The 21,960-nt window shown below is 46.5% G+C and overlaps 1 protein-coding gene across 1 annotated transcript in view; it reads right to left on the bottom strand.

Moving 5' to 3' along the window:
- Window positions 1-350: 350 nt before the first annotated feature.
- Chmp4b (charged multivesicular body protein 4B) overlaps window positions 351-21,960 on the bottom strand; it is a 43,941-nt gene continuing 22,331 nt past the window's right edge. Inside the window, exons 2-5 of the mRNA XM_052724509.1 lie at window positions 4,231-4,408; window positions 2,573-2,687; window positions 1,601-1,727; window positions 351-598 (exon numbers count right to left, since the gene is read on the bottom strand). Coding sequence (XP_052580469.1) covers window positions 534-598; window positions 1,601-1,727; window positions 2,573-2,687; window positions 4,231-4,408 — 485 coding nt within the window. The 3' untranslated portion in view covers window positions 351-533. The remainder of the gene's footprint in view (window positions 599-1,600; window positions 1,728-2,572; window positions 2,688-4,230; window positions 4,409-21,960) is intronic.

Below are 21,960 nucleotides of genomic sequence, written 5' to 3'. Positions count from 1 at the left end.
AACACGGGCTGGTACACAGGTGACAGACAGAGACACAGCTCTTGAGGAAACCAAAACCAGATGTGCTATGACGGCTGAGGACAAGGGGAAGCCTATCTATGGCTTTTGAAAAACGACTTTTCTGCCAGTACCATACGCATCTTACAGAGATGTGGGACAAGTCAGCTGACTTAAGGACACAGGCTACAGTTCCGGATCATTTCAACTGCAAGTGGCCGACCCTTTCCACGGAGGATTCAGCAGTGGAGTTAGCGTAGTCCAGAAGCTCAATGTTGGATTTGCAAATACAGTTTATTTTACAGAAATTCAACATTATAAACAGCAGGCACCTCCCTCCCGCCCACCCCTCCCCCCGCCCGCCCCTGGGCACAGACCATGCTATGCGAGAGTGGGCAGTGATGCGGCTACTGCTTTGGGTGAGAGCTGAGCGATGGAGGCTGCCTGCACCGCGTCCTGCCTGCCCTGCGCACGCACGCGCCTGCCCGTCGCACAGGCCACCAGAGTCTGTCCGGGCCCAGCCTATGCTGGACCAGTTACATGGATCCGGCCCAGTTCTCCAATTCCTTCATGTCGTCATCTTCCTCTTCCTTCTTCTTGACTGTGGAGACAGAAAGGGCGATTTCTGAAGGCTGGCTGGGAGCTGGGGCTGTGCTCCATTGCATCTGCACACAGCCCTATCCTGCAGCTGGCTGGGGCCTACAGCGCGCTGCTCTTGGGCCCACAGGCTGCCGCCCAAATTCAGGAAACCAGGCACACCGCTACTCCCCTCAGCCCTCAGCCCTCGTAGGGGCAGCCACACCAGGAGGGGCTGTCTTACACTGAGAGTCAGTCCCTCAGTCCTGAAGCACCCAGGGTTGGGGAGAGAGGCAAGACCATCCCTCCAAGAGATGCAATCCTTGCCAAGCTGACCCCATTTGGAGTTGCTGGAGCCATGCTTTGGTGGCTGCCGCTGGCTGCCTCTGACTAGCGAGGGGCCTCTCTTAACTGTGGCAGAGGGAGAGGGTCACACCCTGTTCACACCCTGCTGGCAGGCCCTTGTCTCCACTCCAGATGGGCAGTTCTGCCTTTTTAGGAGCTTTGTGTGGAAGAAGGAGAAAATGCAGACAAGGAAGTGATGGTTTTACAAAACAGGCCTCCAAACCAGCCGAGCCGGTTCCTTCCCGAGCGCACACAGCGCAGGGTCCTAGATGGAGCAAGACTTAAGTTCTCACACCTCTGCACAGTGCCTAGAACTTTCCCCTTTTGGTGGTAAGAAAAACCATTCTAGAACAGAAGCTGTTAGTTCCCACTCCCAACCCCACAGGGGACATGTAGCAATGTCTGGAGACACTGTAGTTGATACAACTTGTGTGGCAGCAGCGGCTGCTTATCCGGTGGGGAGAAGTCAGGGGTGACGCTATAAGACAGCCCCACTGCCCCCGAATTATCTAGCCACGTCAGCTGTGCTGAGGTTTGGTTAATCCTGTCCTGCAAATGACACCAGCATCATAGTCACCATAACACACCCTCTTTGGCTCAGAACCCAAACCAAAGTCAACTGACCATGAGATCACCCCCTTCTCATGGTGCCAGGGTGTGTCCCAACTGTGGGCATACTCACCGGGTTTGGACGGTAGGGCTACAGAGGGGACATTTGGTAGCGGGACTGTTTCGGGCCCACTGATCTCCAGCAAATTCTTGTCTAGCTCCTCCTGTTCAAGTTCCTCCAACTCTGCCAAGAGCTCGTCCTGCAAAAGGAAGTGTGGTGAGAGCCTCCCTGCAGCCTTGAAGCCCAGTGACTCTTCTGAGGAGGTCACAGGTGCATGTATGCATCTGGGGTCCCACCTATGAGCTTCTTGGGAAGAAGGACTGTATCTTTTCATTCCTTTGCAGGGGGAAGTACTGGGAACTAAACCCAAGACCGTGCGTACGCTAGGCAAGTGCTCTACCACCCAGACTCTTTTTCACCTTTTTAAAGGTTTGAGACAGGTTCTGGTGTTGCCCTCTATGGTCCAGGCTTCTTGCTCTCCTGCCCCGACTCGCAAGTTGCTAGGTTACAAGCCTGCACCATCAACCCAGCACTGTTGTTTGCTCTTTTGAGATGTGATTTTAAGTGTAGGCGTGTTTTGTCTGCATTTGTGTCTGTGCACCATGTGCACGCAACGTCCAACAGAAGGCATCAGATCCCCTAGGACTGGAGATACAGACTGTTGCTAGCTGCCAAGTGAGTGCTCACACCCTCTTCTGGACCTCCAGGAGAACAAGGCGTGCAAGTGGTGCACAGATATACATGCAAGCAAACACTCTTAAATGTAAAATCAAAATGATCTTTTCTTTCTTTTTCTTCTCTTTTTTTGAGACAGGGTCTCATTGTTACTCTGGCTGTCCTGGAACTCTATGTAGACCAGGTTGGCTTCTGCCTTTTGAGTGTGGGGATTACAGGCATATGCCACTATGCCAACCATGAAATACATTTTAAAAGTTAAAAAAAAAAAAAAATCCAGAATCCAAGAAGGTGCACACTGTGCCTGTTGACATCCAAGTCTCCAGTTTGCCACTGAGAGACTCGCATGATCTTCAAGAAACCACTCACCTCATCAAACTCTTCCCCAAAGCCTACAGGTTTGGAAATGGCTGTGGAAATCTCCTCTGCAAGTTCCTGCTGGTCAGCAATGTCCTGCATTAACTCGTCCACTTTATCAATGTCCCTTGAAGTGAAAGGAACAGGTTATCACGTTAGCGAAGACCAGCCTGAGCCTGGAGCAGAGAGCCTGCTGCATGGCCTCTGCTTCTCTGCACTCAGTAGCTCTCCTTCAGGAAGCTGCCTGTCATTACTGCCTTCCTCCTTCCCTTCGAAAGTGAGTCAGGAGCTGGCGAGAAAGCTCAGCCAATGAGGTGCTCGTGCAAGCCTGGTGACCAGAGCCCTTGCCCCGAACTCACACAGAGGTGGAAGGAAAGAGCTAACTCCACAGAGTTGTCCTCTGACTCCCACATGCACCAGGCATGGGCACACACACTCAAAATAAATGTCAAATTGACAATCACAGAATCAAGCAGACATCATTTAGTACAACACCGAAGGAAATCAGGCTTAGCACCGGGTGGAATCAATTCCCCCCCCCCCACATTTATAAACAGATTTATAAACCGATTTGAGACCACAGGACTTAACTCCTGTGCCAAGACATCTTCTTCAAGCCCCAGGCAACTCTAAACAGGAGGAGGTAAAAATCACAAACCACAAAACACAGCCGTGCCCTTCCCTACTCAAACACCTATGAGGTCCCAAAGGAAAGGTAAATGCGTGTGTTTTATACACTGTGTGTCACACAGTTAGTTATTCAGGATGGTCTGGCTGTGTACTTCAAAACATACATGCTATCCGTTGTGCTAAATGTCTGGGAAAGCAGAAATGAAGGGATTCGGATTTCACCTGAACGGCACACTCCCACACCTCATGCATGGGAGGGCAATGTTCCTGCACCTCTTGTCTCTGGAGCAGAGAGTGGCAAATTTTTCCAGCCCACTAATAAATATTTCAACGTGGTTTACAGAGACTGTTAACACTCAGCAGCGCAGCTCCAGACAGTGTGTAAATGAAGGACACGGCTGCTGCACAATGCAGGCCAGGCTGCATCCTGCCAACCCTGAGGAGCTGGAACATGGCTGAGCAGCCAAAGCAGCAAGGGCTCCAAGTACCCGAGTGCCAGCTGAGGGGTCAGGGACTACAACAACCGAGTGTTTTCACGGAAAGACCCTGCCCTTTACAACCGGAACCAGGCTGAGTATCTAGTTCTCAGGCCACTGGCACAGAACCATCCCCAGGGAGGGAAGGACTGATGAGGGCAGAAGCAAAGCAAGGGCAGCCATAGCCTGAGGGCAGGGAGAGGCAAACAGGTCCCTCAAAGCAGACCTAAGGACAAACTCAAAGCCCTGGCAGGAAGCGCATGGGCTAATCCCATCCCCGCTCAGCACAGGCAGCTTCCATCTCCGCACAGTCTGATGAACAGAGGCAGCTGAGAGGACCTTCTAAGGACTGTCCCAACTTGGAACTAAGCCTATCACGATAACCTAGCACCCGGCAAAGCAAGAGCAACAAAACCACTTCTCTTTCTGCTCCCGAGCTCTCGTGGAAACAGGCAGCAGGCCACCGTCCACTCAGAAACTCCAAAGAGGGAGTCAACCACAACCAGACCACGGCCTCAGCAACGTCCTCCCTCCAGATGTCCCCTCCCCAGCAGTGGCACGCACATGTTGTCGTGGGCAGCCTTCATGGCCTTGGCGGCATAGCCCATGTTCTTGAGCACCTCTGTGTTGGTGTTGGCATTCTCCAGGGCCTCCCGCTGGAACTCGATGGTTGACAGGGTGCCATCGATCTGTGCCAGCTGCTTCTCATACCTCTTCTTGCGCTTCAGAGCCTGCAGGGCCGCTGGAAGGAAGAAAGCAGACTTGAGCGTGCCTGGCATGGCGTGATGTCAGAGAGGACTCGGAACCCTTCTCCCAAGTGTACTGCATGCACCTCAGCTGTTGCCCCCTCTGTAAGAGGGCTACTAACGTCTCCCAGGAGCACATTCAGTTTTCTAAGAAAAGGCACAAAGTTCACACACCTCACAATGCAGACAGGGAAGACACACACAAACAGTTTAAATTCTCTGGCAACCCCATCTGCTGCAAAAATCAAAGTATGGACAGGCTCCTAGAGTAAGAATGCATTCTGGGATCAAACTGCAGCTCACAGACACAGGTGAGTGGCTCAGCTTCCCTGCTAGGTTCACTGTGAGGAGTAAATGGGCTAACACGCAGAACAGCCTAGCATATTAGCAAAGCAGATAGCACACACACACACAAAAAAACCCTGCCGGCTCTAATTTTTATAAAGCACCATTCCGGTGCCATTTCACACCAACTAAAGGACAAAAATAATAAATGACTGTAGCAAATACTAGATCAGTTTGGTTAAAATGCTATGTCCCACAAAGCCAACAGTTCTGCAAATTGTTATGCTTCTGAAAGTACAGTGGGAACAGAGGACAGCATAAAGATGTTTCTGGCTCTCCAAGCCAGTACTTTCTGTCTGGAAATTAACTGAACAAAATCAGAGAGCCCCATGCCTACTGATGGCTAATACAGCACTCTCTGTAACAGAAACCACATAAACACAACTGAAGATGGGTTCCTGCCATGAACAAATCTGGAGTTGGTCAAATCAATGGTATTTGCTCTTAGCTCTCAGCCTGTGTAGAGAGAGATCATTTTGTCTGAGTTCCAGTAAAGGCAAGCATTTCAATAAGACCAATCTGTGGCAAAGCTAGGACCAAACTACATCTCCCCACTCAAATGCGGGCTCCTTCCCCTTACATTCTCAGAAAGGTAGCCCAGCAGGCTTAGGCAGAAGGAACAGCTGGACTGGACTGGGTTGGGTCAGGGAAGCTGCACGTACATGCACTCATGCATGCATGCTCCTTCATCCAGGAGGTGTGTACCAGTTCCATCCCCAAAAGGTGCAGGTCACAATCACCTCCACTACAGAGGTGGTTTCTTTGTAAGTCATAAAGGTTAACACAGTCCTTCCACTTCAATTGTCTACCCTACAACATGTCCACAGGGTATATATCAATACCCAACACAAAACTGTAAAGTTACTTAAAACACTGTAAAATTACCTTTTTGTTTTGTTTTGTTTTTTTTTCCTTTGGTAACTCAATTGTGTACTTCTCCACTGAGAACTCTGTAGATGACAGCATTGTGCCTAATGTCTGATGGTTGAAGACACCTGACTATTAGCCTAGGCATCTGTTCTAAGAACCACTTGCCAATAACAATGGTTTGGCCTCAAAATAATTAGGTCTTTTGGTTTTTTGAGACAGAGTTTCTCTGTGTAGCTCTGGCTATCCTGGAACTCTCTCTGTAGACCAGGCTGTCCTCAAACTCAAGAGATCCACCTGACTTCTCTTCCCAAGTGCTGGGATTAAAGGCGTGCGCCATCATACCCAGCATAAGTAGGTCTTTGAAAGGGAACATTTAAATTGGTTAGGGCTGGGGACACAGTTCAATCCTAGGTTCAACCCCCAGCACCGCAGAAAAGCCAACTCCCCGAGCCAGAGGAAGAGGATAAAGGCTCTCAACCTGCAGGTCACGACCCCATTGAGGGTCTCTTATCAGATATTTACCATACAATTCAGAACAGTAGCAAAGTTACAGTTATGAAGTAGCAGTGAAAATGATTTTATGGTTGGGGTCACCACACGTGGTATTAAATACATGTTGTATTAAAGGATCACAGCATTAGAAGGTTGAAAACCACTGGACAAGACAACCTGAAACAGACGAGAAGAGCGATGTACTGCCCCTCACTGAAGTTTGAAAAGCCACTGAATCTGCCGACTTAGATCTGGTCCTAAAGGACCGAAAGGGCAGACCCAGCCCCCTTGTTGAACTTGTATGTGCATGCTGTGGAAGTCTCTCACATCAGCAACCCTGCAAGGTTTCAGCAGATGAGGAAACCGAGGTTCAGAGCGGTCCTACTACTCAGCCAGGATCTCCAGGCAGTAATCCCAGAGAAGGACTTAAACCTGGTGCGGAATCCAAAGCCAGTGCTGTGCTATTCTGTTAGCAGGCTCTCTCTCGCCCTGGAGGGAGTCACCAGCCCAGCAAGAAGTGGCCAAGAAGAATAAATCCAACCACGTTTCTTAAAAAGTTTCCATAGCTCTCTAGCCCACACTACAGCCTCCTCCCTTCAGGGTCCTGCAGATGCAAGAGATGGCTTTCCTCCATAAGCCTAGTCTGGGAACACTAGCACCCGGCGGGAACAGCCACCCTCAACAACCACGACAGCAAGCAGGACAACCAAGTTATCCAGGTCTGCGGCTACTTCACTTGTGACAGAAACTTAACACCCCCACCCCAATTATCCAGTGACTTCAGGCCTTCTCAGGCAAGGCCCTCCATCTCCCAAGTGTTCCTTCCTCAGACTCCCCTGCTCCTTCTAGCCATTCCAACCACCCAGGGCTCAACTGAGAACAGAACCCGTCTACAAAAGAGTCAGAAATGTAGCTCCATGGCTGAGTACCTGTTTAATCTCTAGTACCAAGGGACAGACAGACAGACAGACGGACACAGGAACAGATGGACATACGTACACACACATTCTCTCTCTCTGTCTCTCTCTCTCTCTGTCTCTCTCTCTCTCTCTCACACACACACACACACACACACACACACACACACACACACACACACACACCTACAGAGTATTCTGGAGTCTAAAAGGCTGTTTGTGTGGCAGTCACTTAATTATATCACTCAATCCTCTAGCACTCTGTCGTAGCATAGAAACTCCAGATCACAGCCTAACATGGAGACTTGGAGGCCATAAAGGGAAAACATTCTTCTACGAGGTCATCGGCTGTTATGTGGGAGAAGACAGCTCGGCCACTCCCAGCTCTCGTCCCCTGCTCCCCACCAGCGCAAACTCAAAAGTGACTGCAATTGACGCCTAGACAGTTCTCAAGAAAGAGTAAGGTGAAGGCATATCAGCCTTCCTTTTTTTTTTTGTTTTTGTTTTTCGAGACAGGGTTTCGCTGGGTAGCTTTGCACCTTTCCTGGAACTCACTTGGTAGTACAGGCTGGCCTCGAACTCAGAGATCCGCCTGGCTCTGCCTCCGAGTGCTGGGATTAAAGGCGTGTGCCACCACTGCCTGGCAGCCTTCCTTCTTAATGTGCTGAGATAATCAATTTACAGAGCTGACTATGTAGCTGGCAACGCCCGAGTTACAACTAAATTATTATTATTGTTTTGTTTTTGTTTTTGTACATAGGGTTTCTCTGTGTAACAGCTTTAACTCACTCTGTAGACCAGGCTGGTCTTGAACTCACAGAGATCCACTTGCCTCTGCCTCCTGAGTGCTGGGGTTAAAGGCGTGAGTCACCACTTCCTGGCTAAAACTAAAGTTATTATTTCCCTACTGACACCATTAGAACCACTTTATCTTTTTCTCTAGTACATTTTTCTGGTTAGCAGTAAATCCTAGTATGCCAAATCTTAAATTTTCCTGATTATCCATCTCTACTTCTAAAATCCCCCCAAATCCCAGGCATGATAGATAGCACACCACTTTAACCCCAGTACTTGGGAGGCAAAGGCAAGTGAATCTCTCCAAGTTCAAAGCCAGCCTGGTCTACAAAGAGTTCTAGACCAACCAGAGCTACATGAGGAGACCCTGTCTTAAAACCAATCAAACAACTAAATTTAAATATATATATATAAAAGCTGGGTGGTAATAGTGCACGTCTTTAATACCAGCACTCGGGAGGCAGAAGCAGACAGATCTCCAAGTTCAAGGCCAGGCCAGCCTGGTCTACAGAGTGAGTTCCAGGACAGCCAGGGCTATACAGAGAAACCTTGTCTCAAAAAAACAAAACAAAAAATAAATTATATATGTTTAGACATATATAATTACACACACACACACACACACACACACACACACACACACACACACACACTAAAAGCCCCAAGAATAATGACTTGGAAGCAAATGCCAATACAACAGGAAGTAAGGAAGCAAGCCCCAGTGAATGAAATGATGATTACTATCTGTCTTTGCAGACCAACATCTAACACACGGACTGGTATGCAGTTAGTTAATATACGCCAAGTTGAATCTTTAACTCCATGTGTTTTCATAATGAAATGGTCCCATCCTAGCACTTAAGGTAGCTATGTAAGGAGTACTGTATGCAATTTTTATTTTTTATTTACAATGGGTTTATCAGTGTAACCAGAGGAGTATATGTTCTATATAGGAGTCTTCAGGTGGGGTACACTCCCTGCCTCTCCCTGCCTTTTTCTTGGTTCATACAATAGCTCCTTTTGCAAGCCCCTCACTGTAAGGTAAGCATGCAAAAGCTAGGTAAAGGTCCCCAGAAAATACCCTGGTCTCCAGGATCCCTCTCCTGCTGCGGGCATATAAAGTTCATACCAGAAAGCAGTGGATTCCCCAGGCTGGTGTCTGTCAGGGACTACGTATGGGTTTTTTTCTTCCTACCTCATATTTAACCTGTATTTTTCAACTACCTGACCGCTCTAAAAAGAAAGAGTACACTCTGAGAAAACCCCAAAATATGCTTCACAAGTAAAGTAACCCTGAGAAGTGCCATTTGCTGACATCTGGCCCCCAAGAACGTGTGTGAACACAGGTATCCCAGCCCTTCACTTCCTGCACTTTCAAATGTGGGGTACTGCACTGGAGGATATAACTCAGGGGAACCGGTGCTCCCATGGGCCAAGTGACACATTTCTTTCTCAACACTGTCCAAGTAAAACTCCCTTCTTCCCACCTGGATATCTACTTGGGGTGGGAGTTTGAAACAAGGCCTTTCTTATGCTATAGTTCAGGCTGGTTTGGAATTCACTGTAGTCCAGGTTGGCCCTGAACTCTCAGCAATCACCCTGCCTCAGCCTCCCAGGTGCTAGGATGAAGCTATGAGTCACTGTACTCAGCTCTAACCAGATTCCTTTCTTCTTTCCCCCTTGTCCCCTCCCCCCACCCCAGAGCTGAGGACCGAACCCAGGGCCTTGCACTTGCTAGGCAAGCGCTCTACCACTGAGCTAAATCCCTAGCCCCATCTAACCAGATTTCTAACCAGACTTGTTTTCCTAAGTAGCCAAAGTCCACAGAGCCCAAATCCAGTATTTACATAAATAAATGCAAACTGGCTCACAAGGACTTGCCAACCTCCCCAAATTCTGGATGGTTATGGTAAAGAAAGAGCTTTGAGGCTAAGGAACAGCTGTTCATCAAAGCCAAATCTTCAAAGAGGAAGCATCCAAAGAAACCCATCTTCAGCCACAGAACTCAGTGTCATTTGCAAACACACTGGCTTTAACAGCAGAAATTTAACCCTGCTAACAGAAGTTTAAGAGGTTGTTTTTAGAAGAGAAAAAGTCTGTGAAATCTCCATATTTAATTATGCCTTTGCCAGTTCCAAGAGAGTAATTACAGCAGCAATTACAGAATCTAATAACCAGCTTTATTGGCTCTGAAAGCTGAAGCAAAAGCAACTGCAACCATGTTGACATAAACACTGGTCTCCAGACAGTTGCTTCATTAGCCCTCCTAACAGCTATTTAGACAGCGTGCAGGAGACACCCAAGAAGCAGAGCAACTATAGGGAAGACATTCACCAGCACTGGACCCCTTCTACAAGGCATCGACAACAGAGGCCATGTCAGTTCAGCACCACTAGGGAGGACTTCCTTTCTTCTAGGCCAAGGTCAACTAGATTCTCCTGGAAGAAGAGAGGTCTAAGTGCTGCGATCTGCCCCACATTCAGTATAGATGAAAACAGCCCAAACCACCTCAACGGACTTGAAGAAAGCATGCCCACGAACGGACTTGAAGAAAACATGCCCACGCACTCCCTGTGGATACGGAGAGCCCAGGAGCCAACTCTCACACAAGTAGATGGCTGTGTCTGAAGTTCTTCCAAGAGTCATGATCTACAACTGAATTATCCATCAGAAGTGAAGATGGGGTGGGGTGAGGGTCTGTACACTTCCTTCCCAATCAGCATATACCACACAAACACCAGCACAGTCCAGAAGATATTTCCCAAAAAAGACAACACTGTGCCTCCAGCATTAATGGGACTATGAAGACCCCTCAGTGGCTTGGGCATGCACGGTAGGACCACAACAGGCAGAGAGCCAAAGGCAGCTGAGGGGCTTGATTCACCTGCCTCTAGCCTCTTTCAAGGGCTCTTGCCTCACTCTGCTGTCAATGAAGATTTTTGGAGAACCATGAGCTAGGAGACTGGAACTAGGCATCAAGCCACTGATCACTTGCTGAAAGCAGGCTAGGGGCTCATCTATCATCAGTCCTATGCATGAGAGCAAGACAAGACACAAAGTCAAAATCCCAGTTAACCAAAGTCAAAGGCGATCTTCTGCAGGAGCAGCTATCAGCCAGAAGAGGGGTTGGATCCCCTGGAGCAGAGTTAAGGGGGCCTGAGCCACCCAATGTAAGTTCTGGAAACTGAGCTCTAGGTCCTGTGCAAGAGCAGCATGCTCAACTGTGGAACCAACTCTCCAGCTCCTCTCTTTCATTCCTAAACTCTATCCCTTGCAAATCTTGTTTAAGATTTGTGCTGACCCATGGAAGAACTGAAAAATGACACTGTCTGCTCTCCTAAGTCCTCAGAAGAAAAAGAGGCCAGACACAGTGGCTCACATCTGTAATTCCATGCCAGTCTGGGCAACAGAATAAGGCCCTGTTTTAAGAAAACAAAACAGGAAAAAAAAAACAAAAAAAAAAGTGTTGACAGCTGACCCAGGTCAAAGGTATTTTCTCTGAGCAGGCGCTGTGATTTTGCCTACAGCACAGAACAGGCTGGGTTAGGGTGGAGTTTTCATTCTCCTACCCTGTGAAAAGGCAGCAGGGGCAGCTTGGACTTTAGAGTAAACACAAAGTTCTTTGGGAACCAGGTCCAGTGAGCTGGATCAGCAGGTAAGGACACTTGCCAGCAAACATGATGATCTGACGTAGATCCCCCAGGATCCACACAGTGGAAGGAGAGATATCGTTTCCTACAAGTTGTTCTGTGATCTGCTCGCGTGCGCACGCGCGCACACACACACACCTCTAAATAAATGTTATAACTTTTTTTTTAAGTTCTCAGAAGCAAAAACACACCTTTAAAGTCCAAACAGGTTGCTTTGTTTTAGGATCCCCTGAAGACCAGCCAGCCTTACTCTGAAACAGCCTTGGAATGATACCCCAACATCACTGTATTTACTCCCACACAGCTGGGGAGTCCAGGTCAAAAGCACAGACACATTTTCCAAGCAGCATCATTCTCGCGATGTATCGCCCTGCTCCCTAACTTGCTCTCTGCGGCCTGGAGCAAATGCACTCCATTTAGAGATGGTAAAAGAAGTACTTGTGTATGACCAGGAAATGGGAGTCCGAAACCCTGCTGACTTCATCAGCAGACACACAGGGAGTACACAGGCAGTACAGTACTCTCGGCAGAGGAAGATTCTAGAGAAAAGGACTCTCATCTGTGTAACACAGACAAAGATGAAAGAAATAAGCCCCACAATAACAACCTCACAGAGTGCTGAGCCACCCAGAGGCACTGAGACAGCAGCACATAGTGTGTTCTATGTACAACTGGATGAGACACCTGCATGGTCCAGCAAACTTAGGATCTGCTGGGTTACAGCATGTTATAACTGTGGCTTGGGAAGTGGCTCTACCATTATCACCCTGAGCCAATTTCATAATTGTGACAGTACCAATCTCAAGAGGTTATCGTGCTGGTCAAAATGAAGTATGATGTGACATGCTGAGCACAGAGTCTGATACACAGTAAGTGCTCAGAAAATGTCTGTCACTGGTATATATAACTGTGGAACTTCTGGACAGAGCCTATTTTAACAGGAAAATATAATCATCAATCCCAAGATTAATAAAAAAGACCCAACAAAGCAAAATAAACAGTGTGCATGTGCACACACAGACATATACACATCAACATCTGCAAAACACAGCATGGGGCCGGGCAGTGATGGCACATGCTTTTGATCCCAGCACTCGGGAGGCAGAGGCAGGTAATCTTTGAGTTCGAGGCCAGCCTGGTCTACAGAACGAGATCTGGGACAGGCACCAAAACTACACAGAGAAACCACACTTCTCAATGTTAATTCCTTCAATTCTGACACCTCAGGGCCCGGTGGTTTCATTATTAAGGCACAGTGAGCCTGGCCATGCCGTGACTACACCGCGAGGGAGGTAGTGGAGACTTTAGTAAGAGGGAGCTGTTCCAGACTGTGATAAGGAATGGCCCGAGACACAAGAGAGGAGAGGCGAAGGGAAATCACCCACGAGGGAGAGGGTTCAGGGGCCAATGTGGCCGACACCTTCTACTCACATGAGGGAATGGCTTCCCTTTGGCTCTACTACATCAGGGTTCTGCCTGGGTAGGAAGAGGTGGGGATTCTTGTTGTTTTTGTGTTAGGGTCATGTATGTGCTAGATAAGCACTCTCCACTGACCCTGACCCCAAGGGGGTTCACTTCCCAGACACAGCAGCAACCAGGAAGTAGCCGTGGTGATAATACAGACCAGGACAGGGACATTAGGAAAGAGGTAGGCCTATCACTGGCTATTGAGGATCTACCCAAAGCCAAGGTCCTTTTCTGCTTATCATCCAGGCTGAATTCCACTTGAACAGCTCTCAGAAGTTCAAACTCAGAACCAGGCTAGCCCACACAGAGGTCCTAGGTATTTTTGTGTCTTTATTAAAATTTGTTTTAATTAAAATGTGGGCCTTAGCCACATGTGGTGATACAAGGCTGTAATCCTAGCACTCATGAGGCTGAGGCAGGAAGATTTTGAGTTGGAGGCCGGTGTAGACTTCAAAAGTGAGATCCAGTCTCAAGGAAGGAAAACAAATTCATAAAAACAAACAGACAAATGTGTGGTATGGCAGCACAAACCTACAATTCCCGCACTTGGGAGGACCAGAAGTTCAAGGCCACCCTCAGCTACACAGTAGGCTTAACACCAGCCTGGGTTATATGACCCTGTCTCAAAAAATAAAGTAAAATAAAAAACAGACAAAAGGTCTTTATATTTATTTTTTATATTATATTTTACCCCCAAATCTACATTTGGGGCTTCCTCTGCAAATGCTGATTATCTGGCAACATGCAGCTTCTCTGCAGCCTGGCACCGATCTGCGGCAGCTAAGTAGCAGCCAGCAGCCCCCTGATGTGTCTACCTACCTTTCTATTTCTCTGTCTCTGATGGTTTTGAGATGAGACCTCACTATGTGGCCCAGCTTGGCCTTGAATTCTTGATCCTTCTTGCCTTACAGCCTTTTATACAATGGGATTACATATGTACATTATTCATGGCCAGCTTTAGAAGAGGCATGATGTACTTTCTGGTCACCAGACAGCCCCTCTGCTAGTGACAGTGCTGGACATCCAGTTTATCTCTGGAGGAAACCAACAGGAATTATCCTGATATACGGCTTGTCTTCAGGCAGTGCAGGCTACATCCAACTGAAAACAAGCTCAACACCTTGCTTGAGGTCACAGCATTGAAGCTAACAGACAAGAATCTAGGTAGGCATGTTCTGAATGGACAGCACTCTCTCTACTCTCTGAGAGAAGACAGTTGGGTCCCGACAGCACCTGCAACACACACCCCATGTCTGTATATGCAATCTAACTCCAACTGTGTCATCACCAAATGAGGTCACAAGTAAGACCCCCTCACATCTCATAGCCTCGGCCTCCCCAGGAAAGGCATGGGAGTGGAGAACAGACATTTCCCTTTAGTCTTCTTCCAACTTTACAACATGGGAGCTCACGGAATTTGAGATTTGCACTAACAAGTCAAACAAACACAAAGGTAAAACTCTCCTGATGGACATGTATCATCCTGAAATGCAATTAACATCTACACACGCCACTTCCTGAGTATGTCATATATCACGTTTATTCTGTGTGGGGTATTTATTAGCAGCCTCTCTCGTCTTGACTGGTTTCACAACCTGCATCAAAAAGATCAGAGACTCCTGCTGGCCTCTGAACTCAGCTACTCCAGCTGGGCAGAGGAAGTCAGCCCCAGATTTAATGCTGGCCATAAATGTCACTCGGGAAGAATTAAAGCCAGATCCCTCCTGCCATCTCCTTACACTTCTAACACTACCACCCTCTTGAAATCCCCTCTGCTGGGGCACTCACTCTGGCAGGCTCCCCTGCCCCACAGCCATCTCTTGCTTTGCTTCCCACCCACCCCCCCCACCCCCGGCTGGTAACTGAACCCAATACCTCACACAGAAACACATGTTCCAGCACCAGGCTATACCTCCAACCCCAGCCATTTCTTCAGTTTAAGAGGGTTTCAAATGGCCAATAACTACCCTGAACTCCACTGTTGCTGGGTCCTAACGGCTCCCTGGGGGAGGGGGACAAAAAAGCGCAGAGTCAACAGCACAGACACCGGGAGTCAGGTGAAAGGCAAACAGTAGACTTGTTTATTCAGCAATGAGAAGAGGCTTATATACCCGCCTCCCAGCACCCAGGCTGCTTCCTGATTCAGTGACATTGTGTGGTTGCCCCTCATTGGCTAGGCACAATCATAATTTCTGACAGCGTCTATTGCTAGGCACTCAGGAACACTCCAGGTTGGCTCATCTCTCGGCCTCATAGGCCTTATCTTCCTACATTGCCACCCCAGGTCATCCTCCTGCTTAACCCCTGTATGCTGGGATTACAGCCACACGTACACCCCACTGTGAGGATTTTTAAAATAAGCCCGCAAAATGGAGTCCAGACTGGCCTTCCTCAGACTTCTCAGTACTGGCATTACTCATTTGTATCACCATGCTCAGCCATAACTAGCAGATCTTAAAAGGATAAACAGTTCCCAAGGAAAAAACTCTATAAGAATACAGAAATAATAGTATCCAACAAGGAAAAATTTACATTTGAGATTCAACCAAAAGTTTCTGATCATAAGAAAAGGGAATAGGGATAATAACCATAATGCAAAGAAAAAAATTCAACTGTTACAAAGTAACACAGTATGAACACAGATGTTAGAATTAGAAGAGACTTTTGTTTTGAGATTTTTTTTATTTCTGATTTGTTTTATTTTTATGTATTTATGTATGTGTTTGAGTGTGTGTGTGTGCGCGCGCAGGGGTCAGAAGAGAGCACTAGATCCCCTAACTGGAGTTACAGACAGTTCTGAGTTGTCATATGAGTGATGGGAATTGAACCAGGGTCCTCTACCAAAGTGTTCTTGACTGCTGAACCATCTCTCTAGCCTCTAGGTCATATAAAGCCCAGGCTAGCCTCAAACTCACCATGAGGCCAAGGATGACCTTGAACTTCTCTTCCTGTGTCTGCCTCCTGTATACTGGGTTACAGATGGATTATAGGCAGAACCATTATACCCAGTTTATATAGTTCTGAGGAAATAGGCCAGCCTTCCTGCATTTGAGGCACTCGCTCTGACAACTAGCTAGGACACTAAAACAATTATAACCTCTACAAACTGGGCAAACCTGTAATCCCAGCACTCGGGAGGTTGAGACAGGAGGATTGCTTCAAGTTTAAGCAGATTGGGCTATATCACAAGAACCAGGCCAGCAACCAGTTACACAGCAAGACCCTGTCTCAACAACAACAACAACAACAAAGGAAAGAAAGAAAAAGATTTAACTATGCTCTGTGTTCAAAATATTATGGTGATTGGAGATTTTTTTGTTTTGTTTTGTTTTTGTTTTTTTTGTTTTCAAAACAGTTTCTCTGTGTAGCTTTGGAGCCTGTCCTGGAACTCACTCTGTAGACCAGGCTGGCCTCAAACTCACAGAGATCCACCTGCCTTTGCCTCCTCAGTGCTGGAATTAAAGGTATGTACCACTACCTGGCTGAGATTTTTTTTTTTCTTTAAACCAAACTGAGCCACTAGACTTAAATTACTGTCGAGGACACACTGAGGATTCATACTGCTGAGGAGAGATGGTAAATAAGAATACACAACAGCACAAACTAACCAAAGAAACAAACTGGTACTAGGTGGAAAAAAGTAACAATCTAAGCACAACAAACCTCTAACACACACACCGCTATCCTACAGCACAACAAAATAAAAGTTCTCAAAACAGAGATAAAAAGAAAACCTAGCCGGGCGGTGGTGGTGCACGCCTTTAATCCCAGCACTCGGGAGGTAGAGCCAGGCGGATCTCTGTGAGTTCGAGGCCAGCCTGGGCTACCAAGTGAGTTCCAGGAAAGGTGCAAAGCTACACAGAGAAACCCTGTCTTGAAAAACCAAAAGAAAAAAAAGAAAACCTTTAAAGCAGCCAGAAGAAAAACATAATCATGACACAGATTCCTCACAGAGAATAATCATGGTTGCTCCCCCATTATATTACCTCAGCACTTGAGGCTGAGGCCAACCTCAGCTACACAGTGAGCCCTTGACTCAATAACCAAACAAGGACTGCGGGTGGAGCTCAGCTGGTATATGCGCCTGTCCAGTGTACAAGAAACCCTGGGTTCAACCGTCAGATGTAAACTATATACAGTGGCACATGCCTGTGATCCCAGCATTCAGGTGGAGGCAGAAGGATCAGAAATTCAAGGCCAGGGCTGGAGAGATGGCTCAGTAGGATACAGGGACTTGCCACCAAGCCTAAAAACCTAAGTTTGATCCTACATGGAATATGCAGAGAGTCAACTTCCACAAGCTGTTCTCTGATTTCCATGTGATATGTACACACACAAAATGTAATAAAAAAAAATTTCAAAGAAAGAAATTTAAGATCATCCTCAGCTATGTATGGGAGTTCAAGACCAGCTTGGGCCACAAGATACCCTGTCTTCAGAACAACAAAAAGATACCAGTGGAACAATTTCTTCATTTGTTGTAGTGCTGGAAGCTGAATGCAGGGCCTCAAGCATGTCAGACAAGTGCTCCAGCCCTGGGCTCCACCCACAGTTCACTGGGGCAGTGTCCTTAAAGTAACAAGAACATCCCTGGAACCCACAGTAGAAAGAGGACAGCCTTCCGACCTCTGACCTCCACGTGTGCACTGCACCACATGGGCACCAGCACTCACAAACACATTACACACATACACATTTGTACACACACACATACACATACTATTAATTTTAATTAAAAAAATTAAAGTACCAAAAACAGCTGTGCATTGTGGGACATGCTTGTAACCCCAGCCCTTGGGAAGCTGAGGTAGGAGGATTTCTAATTTCAGGCCAGTCTGGTTACATAGTCAGACTCTTTAAAAGAGAAAAGAAAAGAAAAGAAAAAAGTCCCACAAAATTCCATCATCTTAGAATTCTAAATACAGTAAAACTTCTCAAAAACAAGGGTAAAATAAATAATTCATCAGGTACAGAAAAACTGAAGAAATTCCTCATCACACCCCCCTTGAGTCAGAAGGGAAACGGCAGAGCTGAAAACCAGATTCCTACAGGTGTAAAATGAAGAGCATCACAGAGGACAAACACACAGGCAATCGCGTCAGACTTCAGTTGTTTAAATCTTGATGAGCAACAACAAAATAATACAGGACAAAATAAAACATACACAGGGAACTCGGAATCCCAGCACTCAGTGGGCAGGGAAAGGTGGAACTCTGTGAGTTCTAGGCAAGCATGGTCTACATAATGAGCTTTAGGACAGCCAGGGCTATATAAGAGAGACCCTATCTCAAAAAGCAAAACAAACAAAGAAAAAAACTAACCAAATGTACATGGGAGAGATGTAGCAGTGCGTAGGTGTGTCCTGAGTTCTATCCACGGGACCTACACTGTGGAAAGGAATTGATTCCACAAGTTGTCCTCCGACCCCCCCCCCCACACACACACACTACATAAATAGAATATAATTTTTAAAAAAAGAAAATTAAAGCTGGGCGGTAGTGGCACATGCCTTTAATCCCAGTACTCGGGAGGCAGAGGCAGGCAGATCTCTGTGAGTTCAAGGCCAGCCTAGTCTACACATGGACATAGGACAGCCAGAGGTACACAGAGAAACCCTGTTTCAAAAAAACAAACAAGAATAAAATAAAATAAAAAGCATGTGTAAGCTGAGTGTGTGGTGGCACATGCTTGTAATCACAGCCCCTGAGAAACGAAGGCAGGAAGACTAGCAGAAGTTCAAGGCTTGCCTGGGTTATACAGTCAGTTCAAGCCTGGGTTAACAAGACCCAGTCTCCAAATTCCAAAAGCAGGAAGTACCCGCAGGCTAAAGTAACATGAATGACACCAGTTGCGCCCAGGCCAGGAGAAGCAAGGCAGTGTGCTCCTGTGGTCCAGAGGCCATACACAGGGTGGCAGTCACATCACTGAAAGCAGACCACAGTAAGTTAAGGATGTGCATTAAGCTCGGGCATGTGAGAGCACTTGTCAGCATGTATAAAGTCCTGGATTTCATCCCTAGCACCAGCAGAAGGGGCAGGTAGAAGATGTATATTATAAACTCTAAAACAGACACTAAGAATTTGTTTGAATTATAAAGAAGAGGATAAAAATAATTATTGTCTTAGTTAGGGTTACTATTGCTGTGATGAAATACCACAATCAAAAGCAAGTTGTGGAGGAAAGGGTTCATCTGGCTTATACTTCCATATTATAGTCCATTACAGAAGGAAGTCAGGACAGGAACTCAAACAGGCAGGAACCTGGAGGCAGAAACTGATGCAGAGGCCATGGAGGAGTGCTGCTTACTGGGTTGCTCCTCATGGCTTGCTCAGCCTGCTTTCTTACAGAACCCAGGATCACCAGCCCAGGGATGACACCACCCCAATGGTCTGAGGCCTCCTCCATCAGTCACTAAGAGAATGTTCCACAGGCCTGTCTACAGCCCTAACTTATAGAAGCACTTCCTCCTCCTCCTCCTCCTCCTCCTCCTTCTTCTTCTTCTTCCTCCTCTCTCTCTCTCTCTCTCTCTCTCTCTCTCTCTCTCTCTCTCTCTCTCTTTTGTTTTTTCAAGGCAGGGTTTCTCTGTATAACAGTTCTGGCTGTCCTATAATTCAATCTGTAGACCAGGCTGGTCTTGAACTCACACAGATCTGCCTATCTCTGCCTCCAGAGTGTTGAGATTAAAGGCATGTTTCACCACTGCCCATTGTTGAAGGCATTTTCTTAATTGAGGTTCCCTCCTCTCAGATGACTTTAGCTTGTGTCAGGTTGACATAAAACTGTCCAGCACAGTTAGTATATCATTAGAGAAGATAAAGTGAAATTTAAAAACCACCCAAGAGAATGGTATAGAAGGGTCTAAGGTGAGATCCTGAGGGTCAAGTCTCAGCACCAAATACACACACATGCATACACTAAGGCACGAGAAAAATGTTTTAAAGAGTGTGGTGGTTGGGCCTGGTGGCACATGCCTTTAATCCCAGCACTCTGAAGGCAGAGGAAGAAAGATCTTTGTGAGTTGGAGGCCAGCCATCTACACAGTCAGTTCTAGGACAGCCAGTGATACATAGACACCCTATCTCAAAAAATAAAAAAAGGAGGGGTGTGTGGTGGTACAGTTTTGAATCCTAAAGCAGTGGCAGGTAGTTCAAGGACAGCCTAGTTTACATTCTGAGGTCCAGGCCAGCTAGGGCTACATGGTAAGACCTTGTCACAAGGGGAGAGAGGGGCACAAAGAGATGGCTCAGAGGTTAAGAGCACTGTTTGTTCTTCCACAGGACCCATGCTCAGTTCCCAGCACCTACATGGTAGCTCACCACTTTCTGTAATCCCAGTTCCAAAGGGTCTGATGCCCTCTTCTGGCCTCTTCAGCACTGCACAGACGTGGTGTACACACATACATGCAGGCACCCACACACATAAAATTAAAAACAAAAGAGAGAATAAGTGTGAAGAATAGATGAGACAGGGTGGGAGGAGACAAGTGACAAATTTAAATAGTAATATTAAATAATCACATTAAAATGTTTTTAAAAATCATATTAAACCCAACTTTCTAAACACACTAATTAGAAGGCAGAGATTGTTTAACACGAGGGGGACAGATACTGAGCTTGAACCTAGGACCTTTTGAATCCTAGGCAAGCACTCTACCACTGAGCTGTACCTACAGACCTTCAATTGTACCTTCTTTTTTTTTTTTTTTTTAGAATGTACTTTTTTTTTTTTTAAGATTTATTTATTTATTATGTATACAGCATATATGACTGCAGGCCAGAAGAGGGCACCAGATCTCATTACAGGTGGTTGTGAGCCACCATGTGGTTGCTGGGAATTGAACTCAGGACCTCTGGAAGAGCAGTCAGTGCTCTTAACCTCTGAGCCATCTCTCCAGTCCTGTACCTTCTTTTTTTAAAATTTGAGAATATATATTTTGAAATTTCTATTGTGCACTATTATAAGAAACACACTTCAAATACAAATCACAGATACCAGTCTATAATTCTATCTACTTAGGAGGCCAAGGCAGAAGATGACAGGTTCAAGGCCTGCTTGGGCTACAGAGCCTAAGCCAGCCTGAGCAACTCAGTAAGATCCTGTCTCCCAAATAAAGGGCTGGGGACAAAGCTCAGTGGTAGACTGCTTGCCCAGCATGTGAGAAGGCTGGAGTTCAATTCCTAGTACCACAGGGAAAGAAACAAAACAAAAACCTTGAAAATTAAAAAAAAAAAAATTAAAAAAGATCGAAGCTATCTTGTGTCTCTGCCTTTCTCGTCATCTCCGTCTGTATTTCTATCTAATACTTCCTCACTCCTCTCTCCTCCCTCCAAGAACCCTTCTACAGCTGGCCTCCTACAAAAAGGATTCAAGTTATGCTTTCTGACCAAAATGGAATTAAACTAGAAATCATAGAAGGAAGGTATAAATGAAGTCCAAGGCAAAAGAAAGATAATACAGATGGAGTAAAGCCAACATAAGAGAAGACAGAACTAGAGGTCAAGAAAATAAAATCTGGTTCTTTAAGAAGACCAATGAAATTGAACTTCTAGGCTGGACCGTGGAGGAGCACACCTTTAATCCCAGCACTCAGAGGAGGCAGGCAGATCTCTGAGTTCAGGGCCAGCCGGGTCTACAGAGCAAGTTCCAGGACAGCCAGGGCTACACAGAGAAATCCTGTCATGAAAAACAAAAACAAACAAACAAACAAAAAATTGAACTTCCAGACAAATTTATCAGGAAATAAAAGATGATAAATAGCAGGGGTAAGAAATGTGGAATCGCTACAGATCCCACTGCTATTTAAAGGGTAAAGGACAACTCAGATGAAACAAACAAATTCTTCGATCAACTCAAATCCAAGTTCTTTCTACTACATCAAGACTTTATCTTGTTCTTGACATTTTTCTAGAGACAGCACACACTTTACAAGAAGGTATGGAGGGCTGGACTCTCAGGCAGGAGACCCCAAAGGTGTGGGAGAGCTGAGAGAATCGTGCTTTGTTAGGGAGCTGT

This window comes from Peromyscus californicus, unplaced genomic scaffold (assembly GCF_007827085.1).
Source record: "Peromyscus californicus insignis strain IS unplaced genomic scaffold, ASM782708v3 Scaffold_7__1_contigs__length_154581171, whole genome shotgun sequence".
Lineage (NCBI taxonomy): Eukaryota > Metazoa > Chordata > Mammalia > Rodentia > Cricetidae > Peromyscus > Peromyscus californicus.
This window is presented reverse-complemented; position numbering and strand designations above follow the sequence as displayed.